The sequence below is a fragment of the Conger conger genome, chromosome 8 (genome assembly GCF_963514075.1).
Source record: "Conger conger chromosome 8, fConCon1.1, whole genome shotgun sequence".
Taxonomy (NCBI): Eukaryota; Metazoa; Chordata; class Actinopteri; order Anguilliformes; family Congridae; genus Conger; species Conger conger.
In genome coordinates, this window is record NC_083767.1 from 2856573 (window position 1) to 2869534 (window position 12962).

The following is a 12962-nucleotide window of genomic DNA, read 5'->3' on the forward strand; positions in this document are numbered from 1 at the left end:
ATGCAGTCCCCACGACCGTTTTCTCGTGATAATTATATCGAGTTTAATAAATTGGCCTTTTGACTTGGACATCTGTAACGGAACTGCGGCTGCAGCTGCGATTCTGTTCAGGGTTTTTTGTTGATAATTACGTTTTTAAGCATTGAACGATGTTGTAGTCTATTTTAATAATAACAGGTGATCACAGATTTAAAGGAATTGTGTGCTTTTACTTCTGCTGTTAATGTATTTCTCGCCACTAATACAAGTGTAAATTCAAGACTAAAGTCATATTTATATATATATAATTTTTATGATGTAAGGCGAGAGGAATGTACGTGTCATTTCCAGTTCTAAATGGTCTTGTAGTTTTAAAACCATTTCCCATTTCAGTTGTTTTGCATTACATTACAGGCACTGGATAAAGCTCATCTATACTGAAATACATGATCCTCTGCCCATAGGCCCTTAGTGCAGGTTCTGTCTAGTATACTATCTCTGTGTAATATACTATCTCTGCACTGCACTAACTCTACCCATAGTGTGACCCCCCCCCCCTTAAGTGAGCAAAAAGGTGCCTGAACATGCTTAGAGTCAGATCAGAACTACATTTGGTTTATTCTAATCAATTCGCCATCAGAGTTGCAGACCTTGGCTGAATCTGTTATTGTTGTGGATTAAAATGAAAACTACCATTAAAACTCTTTACTGAGCTTGCCTGGTGTATTGAAACCTATGAAATACTCTCGAAAAGTGCAGCCTTGCCTTCTGGTCTTCTTGGTTGGCTCAATTGCCGGGAGCACAGAAAAGTAATTGAATCCAAAAGAATGAGCCATTTGACCCAGGTCTGCAGACTCCCTTCACTGAAATTTTGCACGTGCCGTTCATCATGAATAATTCCACATCTATGAATAATGATCGCGCCCTCGTAATTACAGCGATCACTTGGTTGTTGTAATATGCCCTAATGTTATCACCGGTTCTCCATCCAGTGTGGACGCTGAAGAGGCAGCTTTTGCGAGCCCGCCGGCCACTCCAGCGAAACGGGGGCGATGTTCAGCGTCAGCACGGGGTGTGGCCTCGCCCCTGAAGGCCTCGCCCCTGAAGGCCTCGCCCCTGAAGGCCTCGCCCCTGAAGGCCTCGCCCCTGAAGCACTCGCCCCTGAAGGCCTCGCCCCTGAAGCTCGGCAGGAGCGACCCGTCCTTGGAGCCGGAGGCCGGCCGCTGGAACTCCGTCTCCGACCCCGATGTAGAGCCGCAGGTGCCCCGCTTCTGTCCCGCCCGGAAACCGGGGGTGCAGCTGGACTCCACCAAGGAGTACTCACACCTGGAGCTCTTCCAGCTGTTCTTCAGCCAGTCCGTGGTGAAGACGCTGTGCGAGAACACCAACCGCAACGCGGACCGGATGCGCGTGCTGGGCAGGAAGTGCCCGTGGGCGGAGCTGATGGTGCCTGAGTGCTACCGCTTCCTGGGGCTGGTCATCTTCATGGGCCTGGTGAAGGTGTCGGCGCTGAAGGACTACTGGTCCCTCCACAGGGTGTACAGGGTCCCCTTCTGTCGCACCGTGATGACCCGCAAGCGCTTCGAGGTCATCATGTGGACCCTCCACATGAGCGACCCGGAGGAAGAGGAGGAGAACCAGATGAAGAGGGGGACCCCGGAGTACGATCGTCTCTTCTTCTTGAGGCCGCTCCTGGACTCGGTGGTGGTCTCCTGCCAGGCCTTCTATCACCCGCGCCAGAACCTCTCCATCGACGAGCGCATGGTCGGGACCCGGGCCAAGAACATGCTCAAACAGCACATGAAGTCCAAACCCATCAAGTGGGGCTTCAAGCTCTTCGTGTTGGCCGACGCCTGCAACGGTTACACCTGCAACTTCAGCATCTACCAGGGGAGAAGCGGCCCGGATTCAGGGAAGGGTATCGGCTACAACTCAGTCATGAACCTGATTAACGTCGCCCACCTGGGAACGGGCTACCACCTGTACGTCGACACTTTTTACAGCAGCACCTCGCTGTTCCGGGACCTGCACCGCATGAAGATCGGGGCGTGCGGCACCATCAACGACAACCGGCAGGGCTTCCCGCGAGCGCGGGAGAACGCCCTCACCGCCAAGTCCGATCGCGGGGAGATACGGTGGATTCGGGACAAGGAGCTCCTCTTCATCAAGTGGAAGGACACTCGGCAGGTCTCCATGTGCACCACCATCCACAAGGTCTACACGGGCGACCAGGCCATGCGGCGGACGCTGACCCCGGGCGGGAAGTGGACCGCGCAGGCCGTGCCCCTCCCGACGGCCATCAGGGCGTACAACCAGCACATGGGCGGCGTGGACCTGTCGGACGCCCTCATCAAGTACTACAGCGTGGCCCACAAGACCAAGAAGTGGTACAAGACCCTGTTCTTCCACTTCGTGGACATCGCCGTGGTGAACGCCTTCCTGCTGCACAAGGACATAGCGGAGACCCGGCGGATCTCTGCGCTCTCGCAGAAGGTGTTCCGGGAGCAGCTGTGTCTGCAGCTGGTGGACGTCGGGGGGGGCGGGGGGGGCGGGCCGGCCCTTTCGGAAACTTCCGGGGTGGCGACCGTCACGGTCCCGCCCGCAGGGGGGGGCAAGCCCACGCAGGAGCGCAGAGAGGCGGAGAAGCCCTGCATCCCCGTCTGCATCACGGAGGGCCAGGAGATCGAGGACTCTCTCAGGGCCACCAAGGGCAGGAGGTACTGCGTCTTGTGCTCAAAGACGGAGAAGAACGGCCTGAAGACCATCTGGAAGTGTGGCGCGTGTGACGTGCCCCTCTGTCTGATTCCCGCCCGGAACTGCTTTCGGGATTGGCACTCCTTCCGGGAGGCCGAGAGGAACGGGACTGCCAAGAAAGAAAAAAAATAATCTGATCTTAAACTCCGTCGGCTGATTCTGAGCAGGGTGCATCTTGGGATGTGTAGTCATTACACTATTGTCACATTACTGTCATTTAGCAGTTATTGACTGGCGAACATAGGTTTTAGTCTCAGGAATACTGAAGTGCAATATCACTACCGAGTAACAAGGCTCTCCAGCTTGTTTCTTCTACCTCCGCTCGGTGCATCGGAATGCAGCCGGCTGGGAATCAAATGGCACATGTTCTTTCGCAATGCTGTGCCTTCTCTTGCATTGTTCTTTTCACCTCTGTTATTGGTCAGCAGCCAGGGAGTGGGAGGAGTTGACTGCTGGTGTCCAATCAGCTCTTGTAGGGCTCCTGGTCGCATTGCTACTGTGATGTCCGTTTCCTCAGGCAACGGGTGTACACGTCTGTGTCTCACTCAGGGCCCCAATCTGAGGGCACATGGGAGTCTCAAAATGGAGTGATTCAACCTCAACCTCAAACGCAAGCACAAGAATCCGGTTCAGACCGGTTTGACCTGCTGCGTTCCTGTCGCCCGGTCGTCTGAGAGCGAGACGTGCAGCCCCTCAGGGGCTTGTGATGTCTCCGCTGGTCCTGATCTCAAAGTGTCTCAGAAAGACCAGACTTACTGCCCTGGTCCTGATCTCAAAGTGTCTCAGAAAGACCAGACTTACTGCCCTGGGGCCTCATTTATAAAACTGTGCTTAGGATTCACGTCAAAAGGTTGCGTAAGCATGAAACCTAGGACGTGCGTACGCAAAAAAATATTCTGATTTATAAAACAGTGCATACGCACGTTCCACGCCAGTTTTCCTTTATAAATCACAATCAACTCTAAATGTTGCACTTAGGAAGGGAGAGAACCCGTATAGCGAAATTCAACAACACAACACTTTAATAAGTATAACAGGGATGAAGCACGTCCTTACAGCAGCCATACCCAGCCACAACTCCCGGCAAATCTTTATACCTTTTTAAATCCTGTTTCACTTCCCGTTTTCCTGGGCTTACGTCACGAGCATTAAAGGCACAGTTTCTCATTTCTCCAGTTAATGTGCGTACGCATGGGTCAGAGTTTCCGTGGAGGACCGCACATTTTCCGGTCAAGTTCGTTTTTTCTAAATGCCAAAGTTTGCTTAGAAAGTGGCGTACGCATTCTTTTGTGCCTACGCAACGTTTATAAATGGGCCCCTGGTCCTGATCTTAAAGTGTCTCAGAAAGACCAGACTTACTGCTCTGGTCCTGATCTCAAAAGTGTCAGAAAGACCAAGCTTACTGCCCTGGTTCTGATCTTAAACTGTCTCAGAAAGACCAGACTTACTGCTCTGGTCCTGATCTCAAAAGTGTCAGAAAGACCAAGCTTACTGCCCTGGTTCTGATCTTAAACTGTCTCAGAAAGACCAAGCTTACTGCCCTGGTCCTGATCTTAAACTGTCTCAGAAAGACCAGACTTACTGCCCTGGTTCTGATCTTAAACTGTCTCAGAAAGACCAGACTTACTGCCCTGGTCCTGATCTTAAACTGTCTCAGAAAGACCAGACTTACTGCCCTGGTTCTGATCTTAAACTGTCTCAGAAAGACCAAGCTTACTGCCCTGGTTCTGATCTTAAACTGTCTCAGAAAGACCAAGCTTACTGCCCTGGTTCTGATCTTAAAGTGTCTCAGAAAGACCAAGCTTACTGCCCTGGTCCTGGACAGCCCCAGGCTCTTGTTGTTACTCTGCACTTAATTGGTCGATTAAAGCGGTTAATCACGCAGTTAACTCACCTCACCTGGTTTCTTGGGTCTGAATCAGTTACTGATTTTAAGGTGAAAAGTAAATCTAGCACACCCTGCGGCTCTCCAGGACCATGGTTTCTGTCCCCGGCTTATTGTACTGAAAATAACAGTGCTGAACCAACACTACTGGTTTTACAAAAAAAAAAACAAAAAAAAAAAAAGATTTTTTTATTATTATTTATTTTTTGCCCATGGCTATAGCTATAGGTATAGTATTAAAAATCAGTGTTACATTTGACAACCCCCCCCCGCCTTTAATGTAATTGTTGGGTAAAAAGAAAAAACTTATTGTGCAATCTACAAATTCAGAATGATTATTTATACCGTAGAGGATTGCGGCTGATGGTTATTATGGTAAGAGGATTATTGGAGCGCTGCGAAAGCAACTGTGCAAGGTTGTATCACACGATTACACAGTTTACTATAATATAATGTAATGTTAAAAGGCTTTGGGAGTTCCACAACAAGCGCGCACATTTCTCCAGTCTATCAGGTCTGCAGCCCTACCCCATGGTTGCCAATGTTTGCGTTGAACAAGTGGCAGCTTGTAGCTTGTAGGGCAGAGGTACACCATGTATTGATGTTCGTACTGAAACCATTTTATTGTTACACTACCATGAATCCTTGGTATTTGGTGCCGTCAAAATGAATTCTTAACTTGATCTTTTTTTTTTTTTTTTCTTGTGAATGAAATGAGATGAATGAAATGATGGAAAGTGAACGCCCGTCTCCATGGCTACAGAGTGAACATAATGTGATGGTGCTGTATTTCACATTTCTGATTTCTGAAGCGCTGGACTGAATAAACTCACAAAACCGCTTTTGTCCCGTGTCATTGTTTGGTCAGTGAAAGGCGTTCTTGCCACTCGACCGTGTTTTACATTCATTAATTGCCGCATTGTCTCAATGAAAATAATCTCTTATTTTGCAAAGTTAGCACTTGAGCCATTCACGTTCTGTGTGTGCTTTTGATCTTGTGCTTGTACACCTGAAAAACACCACCTTGGTCCGTTTGGGGAAAGAAAACTGAAAAACCAGTGTCGGCTAAATGAATGTAACGTACTGAACAACTGTAGACTGCTGCCAGGCACAGGGTTGAACTTGGTCCTGAGCCTCATCCAAACCTGGCAGAATGAATCTTATCTTTGTGTACGGCTCCTAAATAAAGTAGGGTCTTCAGCAATTGAATATACTTCATTTTTAATTTCACTTATGGCTGTCCATGGTCTGATTGTGCTGCTCTACGTGACCAGGCTGTAGCCTAGGTGGGCCGGTCTCAGTGTGGGCGTGCTGCCTACCTCCTGTAGCCTTTGGGAAGTCTTCCAGCGCGGCTAATCGCTGTGAAACTGGGCGCATTATTGACTTAATGAAGATACATTCCTGACGGCGCATTGTGTGTATATTACTCCTTATGAAAGAGTTTGGCCCACAGTACAGGTGCACAAATAATCTCATTTATCAAATCAAATCAGCCAAGTAAAACATTAGCCTAAGGACCCAAAAAACAACCAGCCGTAAAGTGCATCATTTCAGACAAGTCTGGTTTGTAAGAATTCACCAATATTTTACTAAACTTACCACTTGCTCATTGGTTTTCAGCCTTTTTTGTGTAGTCTCTTCAGCAGAACTGTAATGAAATGCGATTTGAGCTCTGCTTCCCTTCCTTGTGGATACTGGCTCGATAAACCTGGTCGAGCTCATCGTGGGGTGGGAGGGGTTGGCGGGAGGGGTTCATGGGGGCGGGGGTTGGGGTTGTTTAGGGTCATCCTCCTCATAAATCACAGAACTGCCATATCAGAGGCAACAACAGAGGCATGGTGAAGCTTTGTGCACTGGATCTAAGTAAAGGTTTTGCTAAAATCATATTGCCTTCACAAGTTTTGCTCTGGTGTGAATCGCTGGTGTTTACTATTCACTCTTAAATGCATAATGTTGTCATTCCTCACTTAAGTCTGTTCTAATGATTGCTCCGAATCCTTATGTGAAAACACCAAGCCTTTTATTGCATTTATGTCACCTGTGTGTTTTTTACCTTTATACAGCACACAGGCTGATTCACAGCAACGCCCTGTTAACCCCCAGTAGCCTGACCTGCATGTCTCTGAACTGTGGGAGGAACCCAGAGTTCTGCTGACCTGCATGTCTCTGAACTGTGGGAGGAACCCAGAGTTCTGCTGACCTGCATGTCTCTGAACTGTGGGAGGAACCCATAGTTCTGCTGACCTGCATGTCTCTGAACTGTGGGAGGAACCCAGAGTTCTGCTGACCTGCATGTCTCTGAACTGTGGGAGGAACCCAGAGTTCTGCTGACCTGCATGTCTCTGAACTGTGGGAGGAACCCAGAGTTCTGCTATACCCTTGTTGTGAGCCCCGATTAGAACCGTGCTAAAGCTCTTAATTTCCTCGGCTGAAGCCAAGACCCCCTGCATGGAGCCACTTCGTACTGCGCTTGTGACCGAAAGGGTTAACTGGTCCTGCTTGTGTCACTTTTCACCGTGAAGCGATCCCTGCTCGTTTGTGTGAAAAGCGTTTGGTGCATGAGCTCTTTCTCTCCTGTGTCGACAGGGGGTCTTACAGGACGTTCAGGTGCTGGTCATGCCCCAGGGATACATCTCCCAGTGCCCCGACCTCAACCGCAGTGAGTGCCTTCTACTGCAATACCGTGTTTTTACCTCACTACTGTACTGTCTTTACTACTGTACTGTTTTTACCCCACTACTGTACTGTCTTTACTTTACTACCCCACTACTGTACTGTTTTTACCCCACTACTGTACTGTCTTTACTTTACTACCCCACTACTGTACTGTTTTTACCTCACTACTGTACTGTCTTTACTACTGTACTGTCTTTACTACTGTACTGTTTTTACCCCACTACTGTACTGTCTTTACTTTACTACCCCACTACTGTACTGTTTTTACCTCACTACTGTACTGTCTTTACTACTGTACTGTTTTTACCTCACTACTGTACTGTCTTTACTACTGTACTGTTTTTACCTCACTACTGTACTGTCTTTACTACTGTACTGTTTTTACCTCACTACTGTACTGTCTTTACTACTGTACTGTTTTTACCTCACTACTGTACTGTCTTTACTTTACTACCCCACTACTGTACTGTCTTTACTACTGTACTGTTTTTACCCCACTACTGTACTGTCTTTACTACTGTACTGTTTTTACCTCACTACTGTACTGTCTTTACTTTACTACCCCACTACTGTACTGTCTTTACTACTGTACTGTTTTTACCCCACTACTGTACTGTCTTTACTACTGTACTGTTTTTACCTCACTACTGTACTGTCTTTACTTTACTACCTCACTACTGTACTGTCTTTACTACTTCACTACTGTACTGTTTTTACCCCACTACTGTACTGTCTTTACTTTACTACCTCACTACTGTACTGTCTTTACTACTTCACTACTGTACTGTTTTTACCTCACTACTGTACTGTCTTTACTTTACTACCTCACTACTGTACTGTCTCTTTACTCCACCACGCCACATCGCCCAGGGCACACGTTCAACTGAGAACACCCTCCGTTACAAATCAATTACCTGCTTCAGTGTGAGAATACGGAACCCATTAATTAACTACAAAGTGGATGTGCACTTTATCCTAATTATGATTTTAAGAGTGTGGGAACCTTTGTGTAGTAACTCACTGGATATAATGCCTTTGTCTGCCTGAGTGAGCGTGATTGCGGGTCTCTTTGCTTGGTTGATTCGGCAGAAGGAATATTAATGTGCTGTTTCTGTTTCTCAGCCTGTCCCACTTGTCATGACTTCCATGGCCTTGTCCAGAAAATCATGGAACTGCAGGACATCCTGGCCAAGACGTCCAGCAAGGTAAACCCTGCTTTTTTCAGCAGGAGCACTCAGCCAATGAGCGAGATCGATCCCTGTGGCCACCTCTGCTGAAAGGGAGCCTGGGTATTTGAGTTGATGGCTTCAGCAGTGGGTGACAGACAGTGTGGTGTGATTGAGACCCCCTCTCTGTTTTGGGGTCCCTGCAGTGTGGTGTGATTGAGACCCCTCTCTGTTTTGGGGTCCCTGCAGTGTGGTTTGATTGAGACCCCCTCTCTGTTTTGGGGTCCCTGCAGTGTGGTGTGATTGAGACCCCCTCTCTGTTTTGGGGTCCCTGCAGTGTGGTGTGATTGAGACCCCCTCTCTGTTTTGGGGTCCCTGCAGTGTGGTTTGATTGAGACCCCTCTCTGTTTTGGGGTCCCTGCAGCTGGCCCGGGCGGAGGAGAAGATGGGGGGTCTGGACAGGTGTTACTGCGAGAGGACCTGCAGCATGAAGGGCGTGGTCTACAGGGAGGAGGAGGCCTGGACCGACGGCTGCAGGAACTGCACCTGTGCCGTACGTTACTTGTGCTGTGGGTTAACTGTGCTGTGGGTTAACTGTGCTGTGGGTTAACTGTGCCTTACCTTACCTGTGCTGTGGGTTAACTGTGCTGTGGGTTAACTGTGCCGTACCTTACCTGTGCTGTGGGTTAACTGTGCCATACCTTACCTGTGCTGTGGGTTAACTGTGCCGTACCTTACCTGTGCTGTGGGTTAACTGTGCCATACCTTACCTGTGCTGTGGGTTAACTGTGCCATACCTTACCTGTGCTGTGGGTTACCTGTACCGTACCTTACCTGTGCTGTGGGTTAACTGTGCCATACCTTACCTGTGCTGTGGGTTAACTGTGCCGTACATTACCTGTGCTGTGGGTTACCTGTACCGTACCTTACCTGTGCTGTGGGTTAACTGTGCCATACCTTACCTGTGCTGTGGGTTACCTGTACCGTACCTTACCTGTGCTGTGGGTTAACTGTGCCGTACATTACCTGTGCTGTGGGTTAACTGTGCCGTACGTTACCTGTGCTGTGGGTTACCTGTACACCTCTGATAGGCTAAGTTGTGGATCAGTAAATCAGATTAATTGTAATGTATATGAGAAGGTGCTGGCAGGGGTTTCTCTCTGTTCTGTTATTCTGTTAGGTGCTGCTCTAAAGTGGCTGACAGTCTCTGGACCCTCCATGAAAGAGCGTGAGATTTAACACGTATACGTGTTCTGTGTGTTTTCCCTCAGAATGGCACGGTGCGCTGTGAGACCGTATCCTGCCCCCCCCTCCAGTGCCCCCCTGACACAGCCCCCGCCTACGTGAGCGGGAAATGCTGCAAGGAGTGCCAGCGTGAGTCTCCTATGATCTCACCCAGACACATCCACTCCAGCATTTAAACTCTAAGTTACAGGCGGCCATTTTGGCCCAAGAATGGTCATTTTGGCTCAGGAACGGTTTCTATTTCCAGGAGTCTGCCTGTTCAGAGGGGGCGTGTACGTGGAAGGCACGAGGAGGGCCGAACGGGACTCCACGGGAAAGTGTCTGCTGTTCGAATGCAGGGTGAGTGTGCCAGGATTAAATCATTTTCTGTTTGCTTTCAGACCGATGTAAAATGAAATGCATTATTATGTGAGAAGCATGGTACAGACAGTGTTGAATAAGGCCTCTCTGAACGCTGCTCTCCGTCCTGTTTGTGATGAGACGGAGGATGAATCAGCAGTGTTCAGTCCTGCCCTTGATGGAGCACAGTATGGCTGGGTTTTGTTTTCACCCAAAAATGAAGAACTAATTCAGACCCAGGAACCCAGCAGATGCCAATTAGCAGTGTAATCAGCCGCTTTAGCTGATCAGTTAAGTGCTGAGCGGCAGCAGAGCCCCGCAGACCCAGCGCTGAACGCGCTGAACGCGCTGAACGCGCTGAACGCGCTGAAGAGCGCTGAACGCGCTGAACCTGAACGCGCTGAACACGCTGAACGCGCTGAACACGCTGAACACGCTGAACGTGCTGAAGAGCGCTGAACGCGCTGAACGTGCTGAACGCGCGCTGACCACGCGCTGAACACGCTGAACGCGCTGAACGCGCTGAGGAGCGCTGAACGCGCTGAACACGCTGAACACGCTGAACACGCTGAACACGCTGAACGCGCTGAACGCCCTGAACACGCTGAACACGCTGAACACGCTGAACGCCCTGAACGCGCTGAACGCGCTGAGGAGCACTGAACGCGCTGAACACGCTGAACGCGCTGAACGCCCTGAACGCGCTGAACGCGCTGAACACGCTGAACGCCCTGAACACGCTGAGCGCCCTGAACACGCTGAAGAGCGCTGAACGCGCTGAACGCGCTGAACGCGCTGAAGAGCGCTGAACACGCTGAACGCGCTGAACACGCTGAAGAGCGCTGAACGCGCTGAACGCGCTGAACACGCTGAAGAGCGCTGAACGCGCTGAACGCGCTGAACACGCTGAACACTCTGAACGTGCTGAACACCCTGAACGTGCTGAACACCCTGAACGTGCTGAACACCCTGAACGCGCTGAACGCGGTGAACGCGCTGAAGAGCGCTGAACACGCTGAACACGCTGAACACGCTGAACGCGCTGAACATGCTGAACGCGCTGAACGCGCTGAACACGCTGAACGCGCTGAACACGCTGAACACGCTGAACGCGCTGAACACCCTGAACACGCTGAACGCGCTGAACGCGCTGAAGAGCGCTGAACGCGCTGAAGAGCGCTCGAGTGGTGAAGGCTTTAATATCGCTTTGACCCCAGGACCGGATTTTTTTTTGCTTGTTGCTTCTCAGAGTAAATTATACTTTTTATAATATAATGACATAGCTATGTCATTAGACTATAAGTTTCAATTTTGCAGGCTTCATGCAGATGTTACGCTCCTAACACTCCTGCCCACGTTGTGTTTATTGAGATGATGAAGGTGGCTTCTTCAGGTGTTACAGCGTGACCTTTGACCTGCTCATGGCTACACTAGGGGGGTCCGGTCTGGGTCCGGTCTGGGTCCGGTCTGGGTCTGGGTCCGGTCTGGGTCTGGGTCTGGTCTGGGACCGGTCTGGGTCTGGGTCCGGTCTGGGTCTGGGTCCGGTCTGGGTCCGGTCTGGGTCCGGTCTGGGTCTGGGTCCGGTCTGGGTCTGGGTCTGGTCTGGGACCGGTCTGGGTCCGGTCTGGGTCAGGTCTGGGTCTGGGTCTGGGTCTGGGTCCGGTCTGGTCCGGTCTGGTCAGGTCTGGTCCGGTCTTCTCTGAAAAGGGCCGGTGTGGGTGCAGGCTCTTGCTTTCGTCCAGCACTACGACACCCCATGCAACAAACTAATGAATCTTCAATCAATGGAATTCAATCAATACCATTACCAATCAGTAGAATTGTGTGTCTTAGTGCTGGACTAAAACTAAACTCTGCAGCCCCACCAGATAAGATTGGACCCCCTCGGGCTAAACATTACAATGAGAAAAGAGCAGAATGGAGATCACATGCTAATGAGCAGACCGTTCCCTGTGCGACTGAACGGGTTTCCCCCACAAGCTCAATCCGTTTGGGAAGAAAGCTTTCATCAGAGCAGCAGAGAGCCTGCCGACCCCCCCCCTATTCTTATTGACCAGCTGTCTGCCCTTTGACCCCATTCTAGATCATTCTCTTTACTTTCCGTTTTTTTTTGTTTAAGATGGAACAGATGGGCTCGATTCACAGCTAGCTGAGCAGATGGCGTTCATTGATGTGTCTTTCAGGAGTGCTCTGTGAGGAAACGTGGTGCTCTGGTCACAAGCTCTAAACATGGGAGGTGCTGGACCTGGATGATCTGTGTTAGTGTGTTAGCGTGTCGCGTGTTACCATGTGTCTACCGTACAGACGAGGTTCTGTAGAGTTCTTTCAGGAGTGGAGACGGTTCAAGCTGAGCAGGGTTTTCTAAGGTGTAAAATACTGTAGTACTGTGTGTGCCCTGTAGGGTGTAAAATAGTCACTGGCCCTCCTGTAGTACTGTGTGCCCTGTAGGGTGTAAAATAATCACTGGCCCTCCTGTAGTACTGTGTGGCCTGTAGGGTGTAAAATAGTCACTGGCTCTCCTGTAGTACTATGTGGCATGTAGGGTGTACAATAGTCACTGGCTCTCCTGTAGTACTGTGTGGACTGTAGGGTGTAAAATAGTCACTGGCTCTCCTGTAGTACTGTGTGCCCTGTAGGGAGTACAATAGTAACTTTATTCCCGGATAAAGTTTGATTTATAGAGGAAGCAGATTGGCAGGGAGCTGCGCTGAGACAACAGGAGGGGTTTCCCTGTGAGCTCTTCCCTGCGCCCTGACCTTACGTTATTCTGACGTTGCTCTGACATTGTTCTGACGTTGTTCTGACGTTGTTCTGACCTTGTTCTGACATTGTTCTGACATTGTTCTGACGTTGTTCTGACGTTGTTCTGACGTTGTTCTGACGTTGTGGTGTTTGTCTGCAGGACGGGACGATGCTCC

The 12962-nt window shown here is 49.8% G+C and overlaps 1 protein-coding gene across 3 annotated transcripts in view; it reads left to right on the forward strand.

The window, feature by feature from the left end:
* The window catches only part of LOC133135686 (protein kinase C-binding protein NELL2-like), a 92743-nt gene that overhangs the window by 23888 nt on the left and 55893 nt on the right, over positions 1 to 12962 (forward strand). For all 3 annotated transcript variants that reach the window (XM_061252882.1, XM_061252883.1, XM_061252884.1), the window contains 6 exons: positions 7205 to 7277; positions 8417 to 8499; positions 8885 to 9013; positions 9732 to 9834; positions 9953 to 10044; positions 12947 to 12962. The exon at positions 12947 to 12962 is cut by the window's right edge and continues 87 nt beyond it. In XM_061252882.1, the coding sequence (XP_061108866.1) occupies positions 7205 to 7277; positions 8417 to 8499; positions 8885 to 9013; positions 9732 to 9834; positions 9953 to 10044; positions 12947 to 12962 (496 nt within the window). The remainder of the gene's footprint in view (positions 1 to 7204; positions 7278 to 8416; positions 8500 to 8884; positions 9014 to 9731; positions 9835 to 9952; positions 10045 to 12946) is intronic.